At 58.2% G+C, this 18998-nt stretch overlaps 1 protein-coding gene and 1 long non-coding RNA gene across 2 annotated transcripts in view; one reads left to right on the top strand and one right to left on the bottom strand.

The window, feature by feature from the left end:
• LOC107183043 overlaps positions 1-4818 on the top strand; it is a 6309-nt gene extending 1491 nt beyond the window's left edge. Inside the window, exons 2-3 of the long non-coding RNA XR_001513818.1 lie at positions 42-166; positions 4508-4818. This is a non-coding gene — a long non-coding RNA (uncharacterized LOC107183043). The remainder of the gene's footprint in view (positions 1-41; positions 167-4507) is intronic.
• Positions 4819-16389: 11571 nt separating this feature from the next.
• SBF2 (SET binding factor 2) overlaps positions 16390-18998 on the bottom strand; it is a 314832-nt gene continuing 312223 nt past the window's right edge. Inside the window, exon 41 of the mRNA XM_015563741.1 lies at positions 16390-18042. Coding sequence (XP_015419227.1) covers positions 17944-18042 — 99 coding nt within the window. The 3' untranslated portion in view covers positions 16390-17943. The remainder of the gene's footprint in view (positions 18043-18998) is intronic.

The following is an 18998-nucleotide window of genomic DNA, read 5'->3' as shown; positions in this document are numbered from 1 at the left end:
GCCATTAGTATTTAGACAGATGCCTATATATGTACATACAGGGCCCCCCTACACCCTGCTGTGCCGGCTCCATCACACTGGGAGATCCATACATATTTGTGGAATGAATAAAGGATTGAACCAACAAGTGAAAATGTGAGCAACACCCACGCCGCTTGGATACTAGGTAACATCGGTTGGGGCAGCGCGGCAGGGCGAGTCCGGAGTCTGTGTCTGTAGGGAGTTGTCTGCTCCCAATATAGCCTCCGTGGGCGGGCAGGGAGCTGGGGCTGCCTCCCAGGCCTGACTTCCCTGGGCTGGAGGCCCAGCCTCTGGGGAGGTGGAGAAAATTAACAGAGAAGAGGCCCCGGCGTTCCGCAGCCAGGGCTGGGATGGGAGACGAGCTGGTGGGCGCCTGTGTACTCTGGAAACGTCGTTAGCTCAGGGGCTTGAGCTGAGGGCAGAGGACTCTGCAGATGGGTCCAGAAAGAACTGGCTGTGGGTTGGGCCTCCTGGGAGCTCCTGGGAATTCCTCGTCCTGGGCGGCGTGGGCTGAAGGTATGGGGGGGAGCAGCCCCGTGGAGAGTGGGGCAAGCACGGTGCCTGGGCCCACCCGTGCTCCTAGAAGCGTCCTTCCTCTAGCTGCCATGCCTCTGCCCTCACTCACCACCTGGAATATTGCACTGTTGGCCCAACCGGTCTTCTTGCCCTTAGACGCCCCCCCCCCACCCCCACCCAATCCGTCTTGTTCATAGCTGCTGTTACTTTTCAAAAAACACGGATAGGATTGTGCAACGTGTCCGCTCCAAATCCTTCCACAGCTCCCAGGGTGGAGTAATAATGTTGGAGTCTTAGCCTGGCGCTCAAGGCCCTTCTTCATCGGGCCGCCCTCCACCATCGGGCCTGTGTTCGAAAGGCTGCTGTGGGAGGGAGGGTTGTTTGGTTATGTGCTGGGGGGTAGATGGACGGACGCTGGGCTGAGGGATGCTCATGAGGATGGAGAGTTGGATTTGTAGGCAGATGATTAGATGTCGAGGTGACTGGGAGGCTGGGGGGAAGATGGTGACGTGAATGGGTGGGTGGTTGCAAGTCAAGACTATTTTGGTGGCAAGGAACATAAACCTGACTGTCACCAGGGAAGAGGTGGGAATTCCCAGTTGTGAGGCTACGACGTACAACCTCGCAGACCTTGCAGACACTCAGGCCTCATGGAGATCGGTTCTGGCACGGCAGAGATGGCGGCTCTCCTCCCATCTCTGGAGGAGCTCGGTCTGCGTCCCCCCATTCCCCGGCCGCTCCCCGCGTGCTCTTCCTCTCAGCTGGCCTAGCTTTCCTCCTCACGGCCCAGCAGCCGTCCTCACAGTCACCTTGGCCCCTTTCATCCATGCATTTTTATCAGGGACGGATTTATGAACTCTTTGCACCTGGACAATGGAAAACAGCCTGGGGAACAAAGGAAAGTTACTACCTCCACAAAGCACACTGCCCAGTGGGGAGAGACAGTGTTATCCGCGTGTGTATATGTCACATGGAAGCAGTTGCATGTGAGGTGGTGACACAGGCTACGGAGACGACGGAGCAGGGCCTGGAGCATGGGAGGGGCATGGAGCGGGCGGTGCTGTTACCTGCAGGGGAGACATCTCTGGTCAGGTAACATTGGAGTGGAGATCTGAAGAGAGTGAGGGTGAGCCTGAACATCCCCGGGAGAGTGTTCTGGAAGTGCGGTGGTGTGTGGCGTGGCTGATTCAGGGTGAGCAAGGGCGGCGGCAGGAGCTGAGGTCATTGCACGGCCCTGACTCCTACTCCCAGAGGGACAGGAAGGCACCAGAGGATGCCCACAGGGAAGTGCCACCCCCTCACACTTTGTTGTTGTTGTTAATCCTCACCCGAGGATATTTTCCCATTGGTTCCTAGAGAGAGTGGAGGCAGGGAGGGAGGGAGAAGCATCCATGCCTCACATGGATTGGTTGCCTCCTGCACGTGCCCCGGCCAGGCCCGGAGATGAAACTTGCAACCGAGGTATGTGCCCTTGACCAGGAATCGAACCCGAGACCCTTCGTTCCCCGGGCTGACACTCTAACCCAGCCGTGGGCAAACTACGGCCCATGGGCCGGATCCGGCCCGTTTGAAATGAATAAAACTAGAAGAAAAAAAAGACCGTACCCTTTTATGTAATGATGTTTACTTTGCATTTATATTAGTTCACACAAACACTCCATCCATGCTTTTGTTCCGGCCCTCCGGTCCAGTTTAAGAACCCATTGTGGCCCTCGAGTCAAGAAGTTTGCCCACCTCTGCCCTAACCACTGAGCAACTGGCCAGGGCTCACCCTCTCACATTTTATAAAGGCCTTTCTGGCCACTGTGCTGAGAACAGACAAAAGGGGCCAGAGTGGAGATCAGTTAGGAAGTTCCTGCAGGAATCCGGTAGGACATGGGCCCTGAGGGTTTGGACCAGGGTGGCAGTGGCGAGGGGGTGACAAGCCCTCCAGTTAGGGTGTACGTTGAAGGTGGAGTTATCAGATTTGCTGATGGATGATGGGCTGTGGGTGAGAGAGAAGGAACACTCTGTCAAGGGCGACGCTAAGACTTTGAGGGCCACTGAGACCATGGAGTTGCTGAAGAACAGAGGCCATTTTCTATTTTGGGGGACGGAGTGCAGGGAGAGGAATTTCACTTTAGTCCTCTTCCCACTGTGATGCCGCCGCCGATACTCAGTGGGGCCCTTGGGGCAGCTGGAGATGGGGAAAGAGGTGTAAGCTGGAGTCCAGGCGGGACTTTCCCCAGCTGATGGCATTTAAAGCCACGGGACCATTGAGATGCTCGAAGGCAGTGGTTCTCAACCTTGGCCGCACATTAGAATCACCTGGGAATCTTTTTAAAATCCTGATTCCTGGGCCTCATCCTCCAGAAATTCTGTTTCTTTGTTATGGGGTGGGGCCACAACATTAGTAACAAAGAAACAGAATTTCCGGAGGATGAGGCCCAGAGATGAGGATTTTAAAAAGACTCCCAGGTGATTCTAATGTGCAGCCATGGTTGAGAACCGCTGCTCTAAGGAGAGTGAAAACCGAGAATGGGTCCAACGAGTGACACCTGGCCCCAGCCGTTGTGAGGGGTTTGGGAGAGTCACCGCACACGAGAGCTGGCCCGCGAGGCCGGAGGAGAACCAGGGGAGGGGGGCGTGAAGAAGGGCTTTGGAGCGGAGAGAACGAAAGCTGCCAAAGATGCCGATGGCTCCAGCGAGATGAGGCCGGAGTGACTGGAAGACAGGATTCTTCGTCCTCACTCGCAACCAGCGTCTGTACGGCTCCCTTCAGGCGCACGGCCCGCTCAGGCCGCACCAGAGGACGCGTGGGCAGCGTGGGCAGCGTGGCCACCAGCCCTGCCCTCCCGCAGGCGGCCCTGCACGCGCCCTGGATGGTGAGGGCTCAGTGCCGGGGGCCCGGCTGTGCCCACGGGCCTGAGCCGCACAGTCGCTCTGGACCCCAGCTAGTTCACGGCAGGGCGAACAGGGGGCTTCGTGGGAAGCTCAGTGGAGCAATCGCTTACCACCCCCTGAGATGGAACCTGCAGCTGCAAGGGACCCGACTTCTCAAGAAAACCCAACATCCGCCCTCGGGGGGTGCGCCCTGGTCCTCAGAGGGAGAGAATGTGTGTGACGGGCTAAGTCTGTCACCTCCAATACAGACAACCTCTTTTGGGCAGAGTCGGATGCTACTCAAGGGGCGAGGTTCACACGTGTGTGGGTTTATATGCACGCGTCTGCCTCACACACTCGCTTGTGTGTGTTTATGACAGTGCGTCTCAGAATCAGCTCAAAGGTTCGGTAAGCGCGGTTGGACCCGCCCCGGAGTTTCTGATGCAGCAGGTGTGTGGGCCTGAGGATTGGCATTTCTGACCAGTTTCCAGGTGAGGGTCTTGGCCCAGGGGCTGCCCTCAGAGGACCGCTGCCCATGGCATGCCCAGACTGCCCTGCCCGGCAGAGCAGGTGGAGGGGTCAGGAATGCTGTCCAGCAGGTCTCAGGCGTCCTGTCACTGGCAGCGGGCCTCGCGCCCATGACAGGCCACTTGTCACGGCCGCCACTGTCTGTCCAGCTGTGCCCAATCCCTGCTCTCCATCAGGGCTAAGGGGGACCCCTAGGTGCATGCACGTGGCCATGGAAGGTGCTGGACTTCGGCTGTGGGGCACATAGAACCATCATCGGCTTGCAGGGCCCCCGCCAGCTGAGTGCACGGGTCAGAGAGGTTCCCTCAGAGCCCCCAGTGCCCCTGCCCCTCAGAAACTGCCGTTGGGCCTGCTGGAAGCGGCTCCCACCTTCCCTAACCTCAGCGTCCATCAGCTTCCCTCTCAGGACAGAGAGGACAGCTGACCCCCGAGGAGCAGGGCGGCAGTGTGGGCAGCAAGGCACCACCGGCCAGGAGACTGGGCTGCCGCTGCCTCTCGCTCAGCCCTGCCCTGGGGAGTGGCCCCGGCCAGCCCCCTGCTGGCCCCAAACCATCTTCCTGCCCCGCATCCCATTTCTCAGGTGTTGTCAACAGGATCCCCCTCAGCAGCGGATGCACACGCTCAGGCCTCACTTGCCTTAAAAAACAAAACCCTGTCTTTGACTCCACACGCCCTCCGGCTGCTGCCCCAGCTCCTGCCCATTCCTGAGCGCGGCTTACACACATCGTGTCTCCTCACCTCTCAGCGCCTCCCGGCCTCTGCAGCCTGGTTTCCATGCCCCTCACTCCGCTGAACGTGCCCCCTACATCCCCAGTGACCTGCAGACACTAAACCCTAAGTCACCCCCCTCCCCCGTTTTGGAGTTTTCTGGGAGATTCCCGCGCCCCTGATGGCGCCTGGCTCCGTGAGACGCTCTCTGCACGTCTCACATGGCACAGCTTTCTGGTTCCTTCTACAGCTGTGGCTGCTCCCGATCTCTCCGCCAGGCCCCCTCCCCCTGTCCGCAGGAGTGTCCTGCAGGTGTGGCTCCTCTCCTCTTCCCCCCATCTCGGCTTGTGTGGCGACTCTACTTTTCTGCTCCCAAACGTGCATCTCTCTATTTTTTTTATTGATTTTTCACAGAGAGGAAGGGAGAGGGATAGAGAGTTAGAAACATCAATGAGAGAGAAACATCGATCAGCTGCCTCCTGCACACCCCCTACTAGGGATGTGCCCACAGCCAAGGTACATGCCCTTGACTGGAATCGAACCTGGGACCCTTGAGTCCGCAGGCCGACGCTCTATCCTCTGAGCCAAACCGGTTGGGCCAAACGTGCATCTCTAGCTCACTCTCCCTGGGCACCCAGTTGTTCACCGGGACTTCTGAGAGGCTCAGAGATGAGAGGCAATCGCAAAGGCCGTTGCCGAGGCCGAACTTACGATCCTCCCCTCCCGCGGCAGCCCTGCTGGGCCCTCGGTGTCCAGGGCCCCGGGAGACCCGCTGCCTGCCCTCCGCTGTGCAGCTCAGCCCAGGGGCCCTCGACGCCGCTGCCCCTCAGCCCCCACGGCCAGGCCACCGCCAGTTGCTCCCCATCTCATTTCCTTAGAAGCTTTGGACTCTACAGTTTTTAAAAAATGTATTTTTAAAATTGATTTCAGAGAGGAAGGGAGAGGGAGAGAGAATCATTGATCGGCTGCCTCCTGCATGCCACCTACTGGGGATCGAGCCCACAACCGGGCATGTGCCCTTGACTGGAATCCAACCCGGGACCCTTCTGTCCTCAGGCCGATGCTCCAGCCACTGAGCAAACTGGCCAGGGCTCACGACAGATTTTCCCATCTTCACTGTCACATCCTGATCCAAACCACAGCCAATCCTCCCAGGACCACAATCGCCTCTCAACTGGTTTCCCCATGCCCCCTCCGGCGTGCCTCCAGCCCGAGGTCCCTGTCACAGTCGCTGTGCCCCTGGGTGCTGCCCCCTCCGGCCTGAGGTCCCTGTCACTGCCACTGTGCCCCTGGGTGCTGCCCCCTCCGACCCGAGGTCCCTGTCACTGCCACTGTGCCCCCGGTGCTGCCCCCTCCGGCCCGAGGTCCCTGTCACAGCCACTGTGCCCCTGGGTGCTGCCCCCTCTGGCGTGCCTCCGGCCCGAGGTCCCTGTCACGACCACTGTGCCCCCGGTGCTGCCCCCTCCGGCCCGAGGTCCCTGTCACAGCCACTGTGCCCCTGGTGCTGCCTCTCGCTCAGAGATGGGGGTGGCCTGATGCGGGTCACAGTGGGGCTGCAGCCCGGCGCCCGTTTCCAGGGCAGGAAGGCGGAGCCGTGTGAGGCTGGAGGCCCCACAGACACAGCCCAGCCAGGCCTCCTCCCGGATGGAGAAGAGGCTCTGCAATCGGCAGTATCAGGTTTCGGAAAACACAGGGTCAGGGTCAGCAGAGCAGCTTGTCGTGGGGAAGGCCAGGCCCAGCTAATTTCCTGTCAGAGCGGCCGAGGCCCCAGCCCGCTCCCCCCAGTCCGCTCCGGGCTGGCCACAGGGGAGGAGATGCCGGGAATGGCTCGCATTCCTCTGGCTGGGGCTCCATGGACCTTGGATGGACCTCGGGGACCGCGGGGAGTGAGGAGGTGGAGCTGCTGGGGCCAGAGGGGGGCTCTCTGCGGGGACCAGGCATCTGTTGTGGGTCCTTAGGCTGGAGTGGGGCAGGGGCTGCGGAGCAGATGCAAGGCCATTGCTGAAGCTTTAGGACAGGGGTTCTCAACCTGTGGGTCGCAACCCTTTTGGGGGCCGAACGACCCTTTCAGCGGGGTCGCCTAAGACCATCAGAAAACACATCTATAATTACATATTGTTTCTGTGATTAATCACTATGCTTTAATTATGTTCAATTGGGGGTCACTACAACATGAGGAACTGTATCAAAGGGTCGCGGCATTAGGAAGGTTGAGAACCACTGCCTTAGGATAACCGAGCCCAAATCATGTGTCAGATGAGGAGGCAGAGGCTCGGTCAGGACCAGATCTCACCAGGGTCAGGCGAGCGTCAGGTTCTAAGTCCCGACAGCCCCCTGGCTGGGCCTACATTGCCGAGAGGCCAGCCTTGCTGAGCTGTGGACAGTGGGGGACACAGGCTACGCTTGCGCTCTTCCTGGAAGGGAGGTGGGAATTCTCACTTCCAGCCGGGGACACGTGCTTCCCTGGTGGTCAGTGGAGGGGTGGCGGCGTGTGGAGAGGGCGTGAGAGTCCTGGCTCCACTGTGGGCTCCAGCCCATCCCGGGCCAGGCAGTTAGACGGACGTGAGCAGAGCAAGGACGAGGGGCCAGGACAGAAGGTCACGGGGGGAAGCCCTGATGCCGAGCATAGGACCACTGTAGGGCAGGACCTCGCCCCAGGACCTTCCTCCCCTAGAGATACCTCTAGGCCGGCGGTCGCCAACCGTGGTCTATGGGCCCCTGGTGGTCCGTGAGGTCCGAAAGGTTGGCGGCCGCTGCTCCAGGCCTCAGTTGTATTTCAGCTCCAGACCCAGAAAAGCAGCAAAACCAGACCAGTGGCCCAAGGCCGACCTCAGGACCAGCTGTATTGGATAATGACCGCCCGCCCTGGTGCTGACCAGTCAGTGGAGACCGAAACCCTGAAAGGACCCACCTGGAAAACTGCTGAGTGTTCTCCTGAGATCTCCCCTGGGACCTCCCCTAAAATCTCCACCCCTAAACCCTGAGGACGAGGACCCCTCGCCCTCCCTCCCGGGAGCACGTCCGCACCTCCTTCTCCCTCTCCCCGCCCCTCAGAGGCGCTACCATTACCTTCCTCACTGCCAAGCCCCAAGGGCCCCTCCTTTGCCTCTATAACTTGTTTCCTAAGCCCATTTCTTCCAGGAATTACTTTTCCTACCTCTGTGATTTACCAAATAAATGTTCTCTTACAGTCGGGGTCTCGGCTCCGAATTCTTTCCTAGCCAGAACCCAAGTACTGAGGTTGCTGAACCCAGGCCCAGTCTGAGCCCATGAGCCTAACGCCCGGTGCCGTTCCTGCACCACCTACACCAATTCCACCCCCAGAGAGAACTGTATACCCTGGTCCAGTCCCAGGAGGGTGAGGCCGTGGACGTGGGTTCCTGGCCTTGCACGGCCCCCTCAGGGACCTGGCCAGGAGGGGGGACACAGTCATGGCCCCTGTGCTCTCCACTCTCCGGCACCAAGACCGGCCGGCTGGGCTGAAGTGTGATGCTGGGGAGGGGGAGCCCAGGAAGCAGGCGCACAAGCCTGGATTCACACTGGCTCCATCAGACATTAGGTGGCCCGGCTGGGCCCCTCGCCTCTCCACACCAGCTGCAGGGAGGGGAGGGGAGGGGAGGGGTTACTCAACCTCTCCCTCTCCAGCAAGTTGTAAAGTGGGTCTGTGACTTGGGCAGGGCTCTCCTGCCTGACTCTGTGGGACACAGCCCCGCCCAGAGCCACACCCTCTCTCCACCAGTGCCCCCCGGGGAAGCAGGCGCCTGCTTGTGGAGTCAGGGGCAGGCCTCCACTCTCTCCCCCACTCCAGGCACTTGACTCTGAGGATGGGCCTATTTTCAGGGGCCCCAGGCATTAACCTGACTGCCCTTGCCCCTTCCCCACCTCTGCCCCCTCCAGTTAGGTCCCAGCCCTACAGGCGTGTCTCTGAAGCTTCCACCATATCCTGCCCACAGCCTTCTCTAGTCCCAACAACCACTTCTTCCCAGGCAGCTGTGCAGGGAGAGCTCTCGAAACACATATCACAACCTGGACTAACTTCCTTCCTTTTTTAAAATATGTTTTTATTGAATATTTAGAGAGAGGAAGGGAGAGGGATAGAGAAATAGAAACATCAATGATAAGAGAGAATCATTGATTGGCTGCCTCCTGCACTGGGAATCAAGCCCACAACCCGGGCATGTGCCCTGACTGGGAATCGAACTAGGGACCTCTTGGTTCATGGGTTGATGCTCAACCACTGAGCCACACCGGCCGAACTTTCCTGACTTCTTTAAAAATTAAATTTATTGGGGGTGACATTGGTTAATAAAATTATAGTTAACTTCCTTTCTTGCCCTCCTCCAGTTCACCTTCACCCAGCCAGATCCTTCTTGTCATAGACTCAGCAAAGATGTCATTTACTCAGGGAAGTCTTCTCTCATCCCCAGGGCTAGACTGGGACACCCCCCCTCACCCCTCCACCCCCGCCCTCCCGCCTTGCTACAGGCCCCTACCTGTCCCCGCCCTGTCACAGCTCGGGTTACACTAGATTTCATAACTTGCAGGTATGGATAATCGCTTGTTTGCCTGGGGATCAAAGTAGCCAGAACAGGCATTAGCACGCAGTGAGCATCAATAAACACACAATGAACGAGTGAATGACGACAGAAATGAATAGACAAATGTGTGGAAAGGTTCCTTCCTACAGTTGGGGTGTGTGGGGAGCATGTGCACCGTCGGGGCTTCCCCGGTACCTCGCATATGGAGGCTCTGGGCAGAGCCGTGCCTTCCAGCTGCTTCCTACTGCTGAGGTGCCAGGGACGGAGCGGGGCAGCCAGCCCCACCTGCTAAACTCAGCTGCCCCAGGAAATGTAGGTGTTGAGACAGGTCTCCGAAGCCAGGTGGAACCCAGACAATGGCGGGCTGTGTCCCATAGGGTCTGCGTGTCTAAGTGCCTGTGTCACTCAGGTGTGGACAGTGTTTGCCTGTGGGTGAGTGAGTGCGCTTCCCCCATCCCCCAGCAGCTCCTGGCCCAGCTCGCCCTGAGCCCACGCCTTCGAAGGCACCTCTGCTCTCGGCCTCCCTCCCGCCTCTCCTGGGGCCATTCCCCACCTGGTGTCCGTCCTGGGCGCCTGTGCCCTGGGCACACCCATCATTGCACATGTCACTGCAGTTCGTCTGTATGACGTTGCACCAGTGTCTCGTTGCTGTTGTAACAAATCACTACCAACTCAGTGGCCTAAAACGACACAGGTTTATTATCAGCTCTGGAGGTCAGAGTGCAGCATGGGTCTTGCTGGGCTGACATCAAGGTGGAGGCAGGGCTGCGTTCATTTCTGGAGGCTCCAGAGGAGACTCTGCCAGTGTCCAGAGGCTGCCCGCTCCTTGGTGCATGACCCGCCCACCTTCATGCCAGCAATGGCTGGTAGAGTCTGTCCCATGTCACGTCACCGTGCCTCCCTCTCCCACTCATGACCTTGTGATGACATTGGGTCTATCTGGAGTATCTCTCGAGATCAGCTGTCAGGCAGCCTGAACGCTCTTTGCCATGTCAGGTAGCAGCTCACAGCCCTGGGTACTAGGACTTGAACGTCTGGGGGCCATCGTCCTGCCCCCCACAGACGGCCTGTCTCTTCTCGCGGGTGGGCTCTGGGCCTGCGCCGTCTCCCACCCGCCCAGAGGCCCTCTGTGCCTGCACGAGGTGGTCATGACCTCCTCGCTGAGTGAAGCGGATTCAGCCAACAGTTTCTAAGACTCCGTGTGTGCCAGGTGCTTCCCCATACAGCATCACAGGTTTTGTTGTCAATCCTCACTCGATGATATTTTTCCATTGACTTTTAGAGAGAGAGTGGAAGGGAGTGATTTTTAGAGAGAGCGGAAAGGGGAGGGAGAGACAGAGAGAGAGAGAGACATCAATGTGTGAGAGACACATTGATTGGTTGCCTCCCACACGAGCCCTGACCAGGGGCAGGGATCGAGCCTGCAAACGAGGTACGTGCCCTTGACTGGAACTGAACCCAGGATGCTTCAGTCTGAGGACTGATGCTCTATCCACCGAGCCAAACTGGCTAGGGCACATCACAGTTTTAATCCCCATTTTACAGTAGAAGAAAATGAGGCTCCGAGAAGTTAGGAACCACCAGAGGCCAGAACGCTGGTAGGTGACAGGGCCAGCAGCCTCGCATGCACTGACCTCCGGTAGGAAATGCTGACAGCGTTGTTCCTTTGGGTCCAGATCTCGAAAAGAGAGGAACCTGAGAACCCAGGTGTTGGCCACGAAAACGCAGCTCGCGGGGTTCAGCCGGCCACGCTGCGTGCGCTGCTGCCCACCGCTGTCGGAACTCCGTCTGGGCGGGAGACTCCCGATGGCCTTGACTCTCTCTTCGACCTGAACCACAGGGGCCAAACCCACGTCCCAGTCTGAGTTCCCTCCCAGCTGCCCCAGCTCCTGCCTGTCCTTCCTCACAGTGTTTCCCTATAAATCTCTTGCACATAGAGCCCTGGCCTCCGTTTCTTCACAGACCAGCACCAACAGGAGTGGTTTGAGGAGACAGTGTAAGAGGGGATTTGGGACCGGCTCACTCAGGGGGAGGGGCAGGAAGGTGACATCCTGGTTGACAGGGGCCCCAGATGCGCCTGGTGCCAGGGAGCAGCTCAGTGCTAAGCAGTTCCCTGGGGAGGACCAGGAAAGTGTGGCTGGAGGAGAGGAGGCTGGGCAGGTGCGAGGATGCAGGCGTTCGGCACCCATCGGGGAACAATGCCTTTAAAACCGGCCGGTTCCTGCCAGCTCACGGGATGTCCTGCAGGGGATGAAGTGGGACTGCAGAGACAGGCAGCGGCGACGGTGAACACGGAGCGTGAAGGGCAGACAGCTCTGTGGGAGCCCACACGGGCTTATCTCTCGCCCCGGAGAACCACAGAGCTGAGTGACAGGCCGAAGACAAGTTGTCAGAGCCGCAGAGCTCAGCCAGCACGTGAGGGTCAGGCCCTGCTGGCGAAGACCAGGAGCCTTGAGACCTGAGACGGAGGCATGTGGATGGATGCCCCCGAGGGTGTGGGGGCTGCAGCCTCCCTGCCCCCCTCCTCCGCTGCCCTGAGGGGCCACAGCGGCCTCACCCCAGCAGGGCAACAGGTGCTCCCTCAGGAGTTGCCCAAGGGCAACAGTTAGGGTTGAAATTCCAGAATAATCTGGCCTCAGGGAGGTCAGAGAAGCCGGGGAGGAACAGGGCCTGCAGGGGGGCTGGCAGGGGACAGGCGCACCGGGTTGGGTTTAGACGGTGCCTGAGGAAGGGGCTGAAGCAGAAGGTTGGATAAGCAAGAATCCATAGACTCCAGGGCACTTCTCTGAGATGCAAGATTTAGAACCTCAGCAGGGATAGCAGGGCAGGGGGCAGGAGCCGCTGCTGGGGGCTCTTAGTCTGGAACGCAGTGGCCAGCATTCAGCCAAGTGTTAAAGCCCGAGATCTCCTGGGGGAGGAGAGGAGGGACTTAAGGGCCGAGAGCGGGCATGCGGGATGGATGTGCTGCGTCAGGCCAGGGTGACGGGCGAGGCCAGAGGGCGGGCCAGGGGCTCGGGCGCACAGAAAGCTGGGGAGGGGCGACTAGAGCGAGGTGTCCCTGTGGGCAGACCAGATGGGCAGCAGACACAGCTCTGCTTCCCAGCCCCCGAAAGCAGACAGGACAGAGGCGCAGGAGGCAGGGCCAACAGGAACCCCTGGGCCCTGATCACTTCCCAGACCAGAGCCAGTTTTCAGAGATGGAACCCACCGAGGAGGCGGCCAGGTGTGTAGCATGTACCTATCAGGCCCTTTTCAGAGCGGGGCCTGCGGGGCTGGGTGGTAAGAGGAGTCCTGGCCGGCAGTGGGCTCCCTTGTGCCCGGGTGTTTGGTTAGGATTCATTCCTGTGCGCTGGCCGCTGGAGCAGCCCCCACATTGGGTGCCTGGCCTACTAGGTAGGAGCAGAGAAGGCCAAGCAGAAACCTCTGAAACGGCCTCACCCCGCCTGGGACAGCCATGAAAAGGAACATCTCATCCCGGGGGAAGTGGCAGGAACAACTTCACAGGTGAAGGAGTGGTGGTCCTACTGTTTCTGCATTTAACCACCGGTCTGACCTCTCAGACAGCGGGCAGAGCCTGGAGGAGGCCTGTGGCGGCCTGGGCTTCACCAAGCCGCAGCCCCGCTCCGGCCGCAGTGCCGGCCCAGAGCCGCTGCCAGCGCAGCGCGTCAGGCCTTCGGTATGTGCGCATTTGCAGTCATTTGGCGAACGTGTTCTTTTCCATTCCAATTAGAAAAGAAGGTCGGAAACAGCTCACACCCACGTGGGAGAGACAGCGGTATTCATTTACAGTTTTGCATAACAGGGCTATGGCAACTGTCTCGCTCTGTCAGAATATAATCCCCGGAGATCGGGACTGTTTGGATCCCACAGAACACGACCTGGACCCGTGACGTCAGTGGCAATGCTGATTACACAGGAGGAACAAGAGGGCCTCTGTGCTGGAGGCCACGGCGAAGGCACATGCAGTCAGAGACGAGGATCCAAGGACCTGCCACCCCAGGGCAGGTTTTAGGGATCAGTGGTTGGGGGTGTGCCTGGATGTCCCTTTCCAGGTGATGGAAATTGCTGCATCTTCTATCAGCGCATGAAGAAAACAGTGTCTGGGACCCCTCTTTGGGCTTAGAAACGACACATTTTCTGGGTGACATGGGAGGCTGCTGGCTGCAGGTGGGTGCCCTGGCAGGAAGAGGCTCTGAGGAAGGTCCGGGCAGCCCTACAGGCAGTCCTGCCACTGGGTCACACGCTGGCGGACTCTTGGGTGGGAGGTGTCTGTCTCGCGACAAGGAAAGGGTGTGGGACGGCGCATGTGGCAAGTCCCCGTGGGAGAACCACAGAGCAAGCCCGACCCTGGGCAGTGGAGGCTTGCAGCCTTCTGAGAAACAGTTCTGGGGGAACACGGGACCCCTGCACAGCAGGCGCAGCGCCTGGAACCGCCTGAGCTGGGGCTGTTGGATGCATTGGCTCATGAAGTCGGATGGGCCCGGCCGCAGTCCATCATCCGACGGAAAGGCTGCCTCCAGGCCTGAGCCTGCGCAGGCCGACGGCACGGGAAAGTGGCTGCTGCGTGAGGATTCCGCAGGCAGAGCCTGTGCCCTGCTTGCACCTTTGGCCACCTATCAGGTCCTGCACAACCAGCTGCCAGGAGAGGGAGCGGGGGCTGGGCTGGTAGGGGGGCCGACATGGCACAGTGGCTGCAGGACGGCCGTGGGAGGGAAGGAGAAAGTGCTCCCATCAGGTGCAGCTGTGGGCACAGTCCTTCCGTGGCCAATGGCCTGGCTGTGTGGTCAGGTCCTGGCCAGAAAGGACTGGAGACGGGGGCCAAGGAGGTGTGGGGAGAGGCGTGCAGGTGGACACACAGAGAAAGCAGGAGTGTGAAGATTCTAGCGCCACGTGCTAATGCAGGTTAGAAAACACCAACATGGGAGGCAGGAAACAAGTAAATGAACGACGTGGACGGTTACACTGGGCAGCCCCTGTCATTGCTACCGTGGAGCCAGCACACGGGGCGTACAAGTGAAGCAGCCACTGTGATGGAGGCAGAAGCCATGAAAGGGGTTAACACGGGCCCAATGGCTCAGACTCCCACACACCAAGGCCGCGCCAGGTCCTGCCGCCTCATTGTCCAACCAGCCCGTCAGCCGCCGCGGCCAGGGCTGAGCCCCTTGATGGCACCAACTCGCCTCGGGGCCAGTCAGCTACAGCGACCCGTCCATCCTGAAGGGCCGGCGTTCCTCTTCCTTGGGATGAGACCGGTTCTGGGTATGGGCTGGCCTTTCCTGACCACAGGGCCTCAGTCAGCACGTCCCAGGACTTTACCTGGTGCGAAGGCAAGGAATTCCACCAGCACAGCATCCGGGACACAGCGAGGGCCTGTTGAACGACAGCTTGTGGCTCCCTCGGTGCCCTTTGCATTCCTGTGTCCTGGGGCCAGGAGGGTTATCTGCCCGTGATCAGATGCAGGGCTGGTTTACACCACGGGGGCTGGAAGGAAGGTGTGTGGAACCCAGGTGATCCACTGGGCACACCAGGTCACCCCCACCGTAATTGTGCAAGGACACGGGCAGCAACCCCAACGGGCAGCAACCCCGAGGGAAGAAGGGTGTGATTACCAAGCATTTAGGCCCTTTCCTCCCCCTGGGTGAAGGCAGGGACACACTCCAGGGAAAGCCATCAGCATCTGCCAGGTTGTGGAGGGTGAGAGGATTCAGGATGGAGGGAGGAGGGAGAGCTGAGATTACCTGCCTTGACAGGTAGTTAGGCCCATGACCTTCCCCTTTCTGTTTCCCTGAGGAACAGATGCCCAAGGGGAATGGGTGAACTGCGCTCTGAACTGGTGGAAAACCAGATCTGGGTGGCCCAAGGGTGGGTGCTCTCGGTTGCAGGGGTTGCGATGCTGGCCCAGTGGCCGTGTTCTGAAGCCTGTCACAGCTTGCACCGAGACCGTGCTTACCCATGGGCCTGCCGAGACCAAGTGGCCAGGATCCAAGGCCCGTGCTGGGGTGCAGGGCCCTCTGACGATTCCCGGGGCCTTGAGGACTTCTCACCGGCCTCGCTGAGCTTCAGAACCGCACTGCAGCCGAGGCCTCCTCTGCCCAACTTGCCTCCCTCCCCTTCTCCTTCCCAAGGATCGCACGTGCACCGTGGTCTCCGGCTAGCCGCTAGCCTCCCTGTTTCTCAAAGGACTGGGACCCCGGTGACTTCGAGTGGTTCTTGGCCCAGGAGCTGCCATCACCTGGGAGCTTGTCAGAAACACAGACTGTCTAGCCCCACCCCAGACCTACCAAATCGGAGTCTTCATTTTAGCAGATGACTCAGACACGCATTGTAATTTGAGAAAACGCTGTTTAGATGATTTGGTCTTTTCCAGCAAATCCTTTAAATCTCAGTTTAGAACCTGAGTTTTTGCAAAGGCAAACAGTTGGAATCACAAAATTACAGCTTACTTGGGCCCTTCATTTTGCAGGTCAAAGCCCAGCTAAGGGGCTGGGTGAGGGTCATACAGTGAATTAGAAGAGAGCCGGCACCGTCTCTTCCTCCCACTGCAGGCACTGCTCTGAGCAGCTGCTTCCTCTAAGTCTGCGTGGTTCAGTCTGGCAGCACTTGGAAATGGGGTGTAATAATTTTAAAAATTTGGTCTTTGTCCTGGATTCCTGGCATAGAGTTCCTAACACCCCTAGAATTTCCTGATGGGAACGTCTTTTGTTATTCACCTGTGTTTATGTAATTGAGTGACTGGGGTGGGGTTGGAGCGGCAGGATGGGGGCTGGTCACCAGAAAGACCAAACTTGTGAATAGAGCCTGAATGTTCAGCTTCTGGGGAGAGGGAGGCGGTGAACATATGAGGTCCTAGGAGGGGGGCACGCCCTGAAGCAGGTGAGTCTGCTCTGAAACTTCTGCCTAAAATGCTCACAAATTGTCGCAGGCCACAGGGGGTGGAACTGTGACCCCAAAGCGGTAAAGTACTTACCAGTCCCTCCCAGCTCAGCACAGCCAGGCCCTCACCTAGACTGCAGCCTCGCATCTAGAACCTGAAGCTCACGCCTGCTGTCCTGTGCCCGAGGCTCTGTGCCCAGCAAAGGGCAGTGATGACGTAGCAGCCTGAGGTCGGAAATGGTGCTGCTGTTTCCCATGAACCTCTAGTCCCACGTGAGTCCTGAGCACTGTCCCGCGGGCGCTGTGCGCTGCAGAACGACTTCATCTTACAGAAAACGAGGGATGCTCTTTCTTAAGAAATAACTTTAATTCCAGGTGGTTAGTGGATGTAAGTAAGGCAGGGAACGCCTTTATGAAAGTTAAAAGAATCCAGTTACAAAAGAAGCACTGGGTATAGTGTCAAACGGCTGAGGGTACAATGGGCTCCGTATTTTACATAGTACAAAAATTTATTTCATATACAAAGAAAAATACAAAGAATGTGCAAAAACCATTTTCACAGGTGGCAATTTATAAAATGAAAATGATAGAAAAATCCTTCATATTATTCCCTCAATTTCTTATGTCACAGTTATATTTCCTACTGTGTAGATCATTTTAAATTTGAAAATCTGATTTATTTTTAACCTATAAAGACAAAGTGGTTTTGTAGTTTGTAAAAAGGGAACCATTTCATTAAGGAAATCTTATTTAATTTTATATTAAATTATAAGCAGACTAACTGAAGAAGGATATAGCAATCATATATACATATTGTTGAAATATTAGTTTGGTATTTAACATATTAACAGTTCAAAACAATGTCCTGCTCTAGCTCCCCGCCTCCCTGGCCACAGGGGCCTCAGAGGAGCTGTCTGTCCCCGGGAACAGCCTCCTCGGGTCCTAAGCTGGACAAACACAAGGTTATCAAAAGGAAGGGGAATCTGAAAGCGGTGCCCGCGGTCCACGTGCTGAAGCGCCGTGTGGGTTCCAATCTTGGGCGTGGGCTGTGGAGACGCCCTCGGCACAGGTGTTGCGAGGTCATGAACAGCTGGTCCCTCCCACCGCCCGCTTCGTCCGGAGGTCAGTGCAAGCGCTTGTTCTGCCGTGAGTGCGTCCGGCTTCCTGCAGGTTGTTGTGAAGGAAGCTGTCAGGGAGCAGAAGACTCGCAGGAGCACAGGGTCCTCGGGGAAGCTGCGGCCCTCGAACCCAGTGTTTGGAAGCAGACTTTCCTGCGCTGGCGGGGCCATTGCTGCATCACCCCCTGGACCATCTGTCCATCAGGACACTCCGTGTGCCCTCACTCTGCCCGCCCTGAGCACCGATGTTCTTGCCGCGGAGCCCGGCGGCCGGGCAGAGACCCTGGAAGGACCTTCTGCAGCACCAGATGGCTGAGCATCTCTAAGGTCAGGTGCTAAGAGTAGGAGCCGCCGATGGGAAACCCATTCTGTGCAGAATGTAACGGTCTGGAGGGTATTGATGTTTGCTTGTCAGAAAGCTCTCCAAGGAAGTGATGACCTTGGGGAACTGAAGGACCCAGGTAGGTGCACCATTGGCCTGGGATGGGTGCCAGTTGGCTCAGGAAGCATCTCTGACCCTGACCACTAAGAGCCTGTTAGAACAACCTAGTGCAAGGCACGGAGTCCTGGGGCTCTTGACCAGACCTGTGTGGCTCATCCACTCAGGCCAAGTGGACACAGCAATGCTGAAGGAGGGGGCTGGGCAAGACCGGCCAGGAGAGCCTCAGGCCCCAGGCTGACTCATAGAGCCGAACAGGAAGCTGTCCGCTCCTCGAGGACTTGTGCACTTTCCTGATTCGAAGCATGAGTCTCTCCTCTCTCTCCCACTTGGGTGGGCATCAGGCGTCGGAGATGCAGCTCTGGATCCGGTCCATCCACTGTTGGGCACTCTGTCCATCCTGGGCACAGAAGTTGTACACACGTTTGCTGGTCTTGAGCTAAAACCAAATGAGGGGAGTGAGAGATGACGGGCAGGCTGTTCTAAGGCTTTGGGCAAGAAGCAAGGCCATCCCTGTGACCGCACGTGCCCGCACTGCCCAGAGCTGCTGCATCTCTCTCCCTTCCCTGCCATACTGTCAGCGCCTGTGTTCACTTTACCTGCTAGTCCCCAGAGTCACCATTAACATCCCCTGGCAGATTGACATTTGCTGGAAGGTGCTGGCAGGAAAAGGAGACGCATGAGGACCACCTTGACATCCTCCCTGACTGAGAGGAGGGCTGGACGGCGGAGCCTCTGGCGTGTCCCAGGCCCTGGAGCAGCGCATGAGGTGCTGAGTAGCACCCTGTGCTCCTCAGAGAAGCCGAGACTCCCCCAAACATAGATCAGGGTGGCTTTTGTGTCCACTCCACCCCCTTCTCTGGTCTCCAGTCTCCAATTGGGGCCACACTGGAAACCCAGAGTTAGGGTTGCAGCTTCACAGCCTGAGCCAGGCCCCGGAGTGTGACCTCTGCCCTTTATGAAGCCCTGCTGGGCTCTGGGGACTAGATAAGTCACATATCACGTGGCCCATAAAATGCCCAAGGCCCACCAACAGCTGCTGAAGATGTCTGGGTAGGCAGTCACCATGTGACTGGGACCGTTTTTGTGGACAGTCAAGCATGAAGACACTGGGCATGAACGAGGTAGCACCTGTACCTGACAGCAGGTGGCAAGTGAAATAACAACACTTAGCAGGGAGCTCATTTGCTTTCAGGTGTGACTGGACACTTTTTGAAGGAGCTGTAGGTGCAAAAGCACATGCAGCTTCTGAGACATGCGGATAGCGGGGGAGGTCAGACATGCGGATAGAGGGGGAGGTCAGACATGCGGATAGCGGGGGAGGTCAGACATGCAGACAGCCAGGGGAGGTCAGACATGCGGATAGAGGGGGGAGGTCAGACATGCGGACAGCGG

Source organism: Myotis davidii, unplaced genomic scaffold, assembly GCF_000327345.1.
Source record: "Myotis davidii unplaced genomic scaffold, ASM32734v1 scaffold118, whole genome shotgun sequence".
NCBI lineage: Eukaryota > Metazoa > Chordata > Mammalia > Chiroptera > Vespertilionidae > Myotis > Myotis davidii.
The sequence above is the reverse complement of the archived record's forward strand: the minus strand, read 5'-3'. Positions and strand labels throughout refer to the sequence as shown.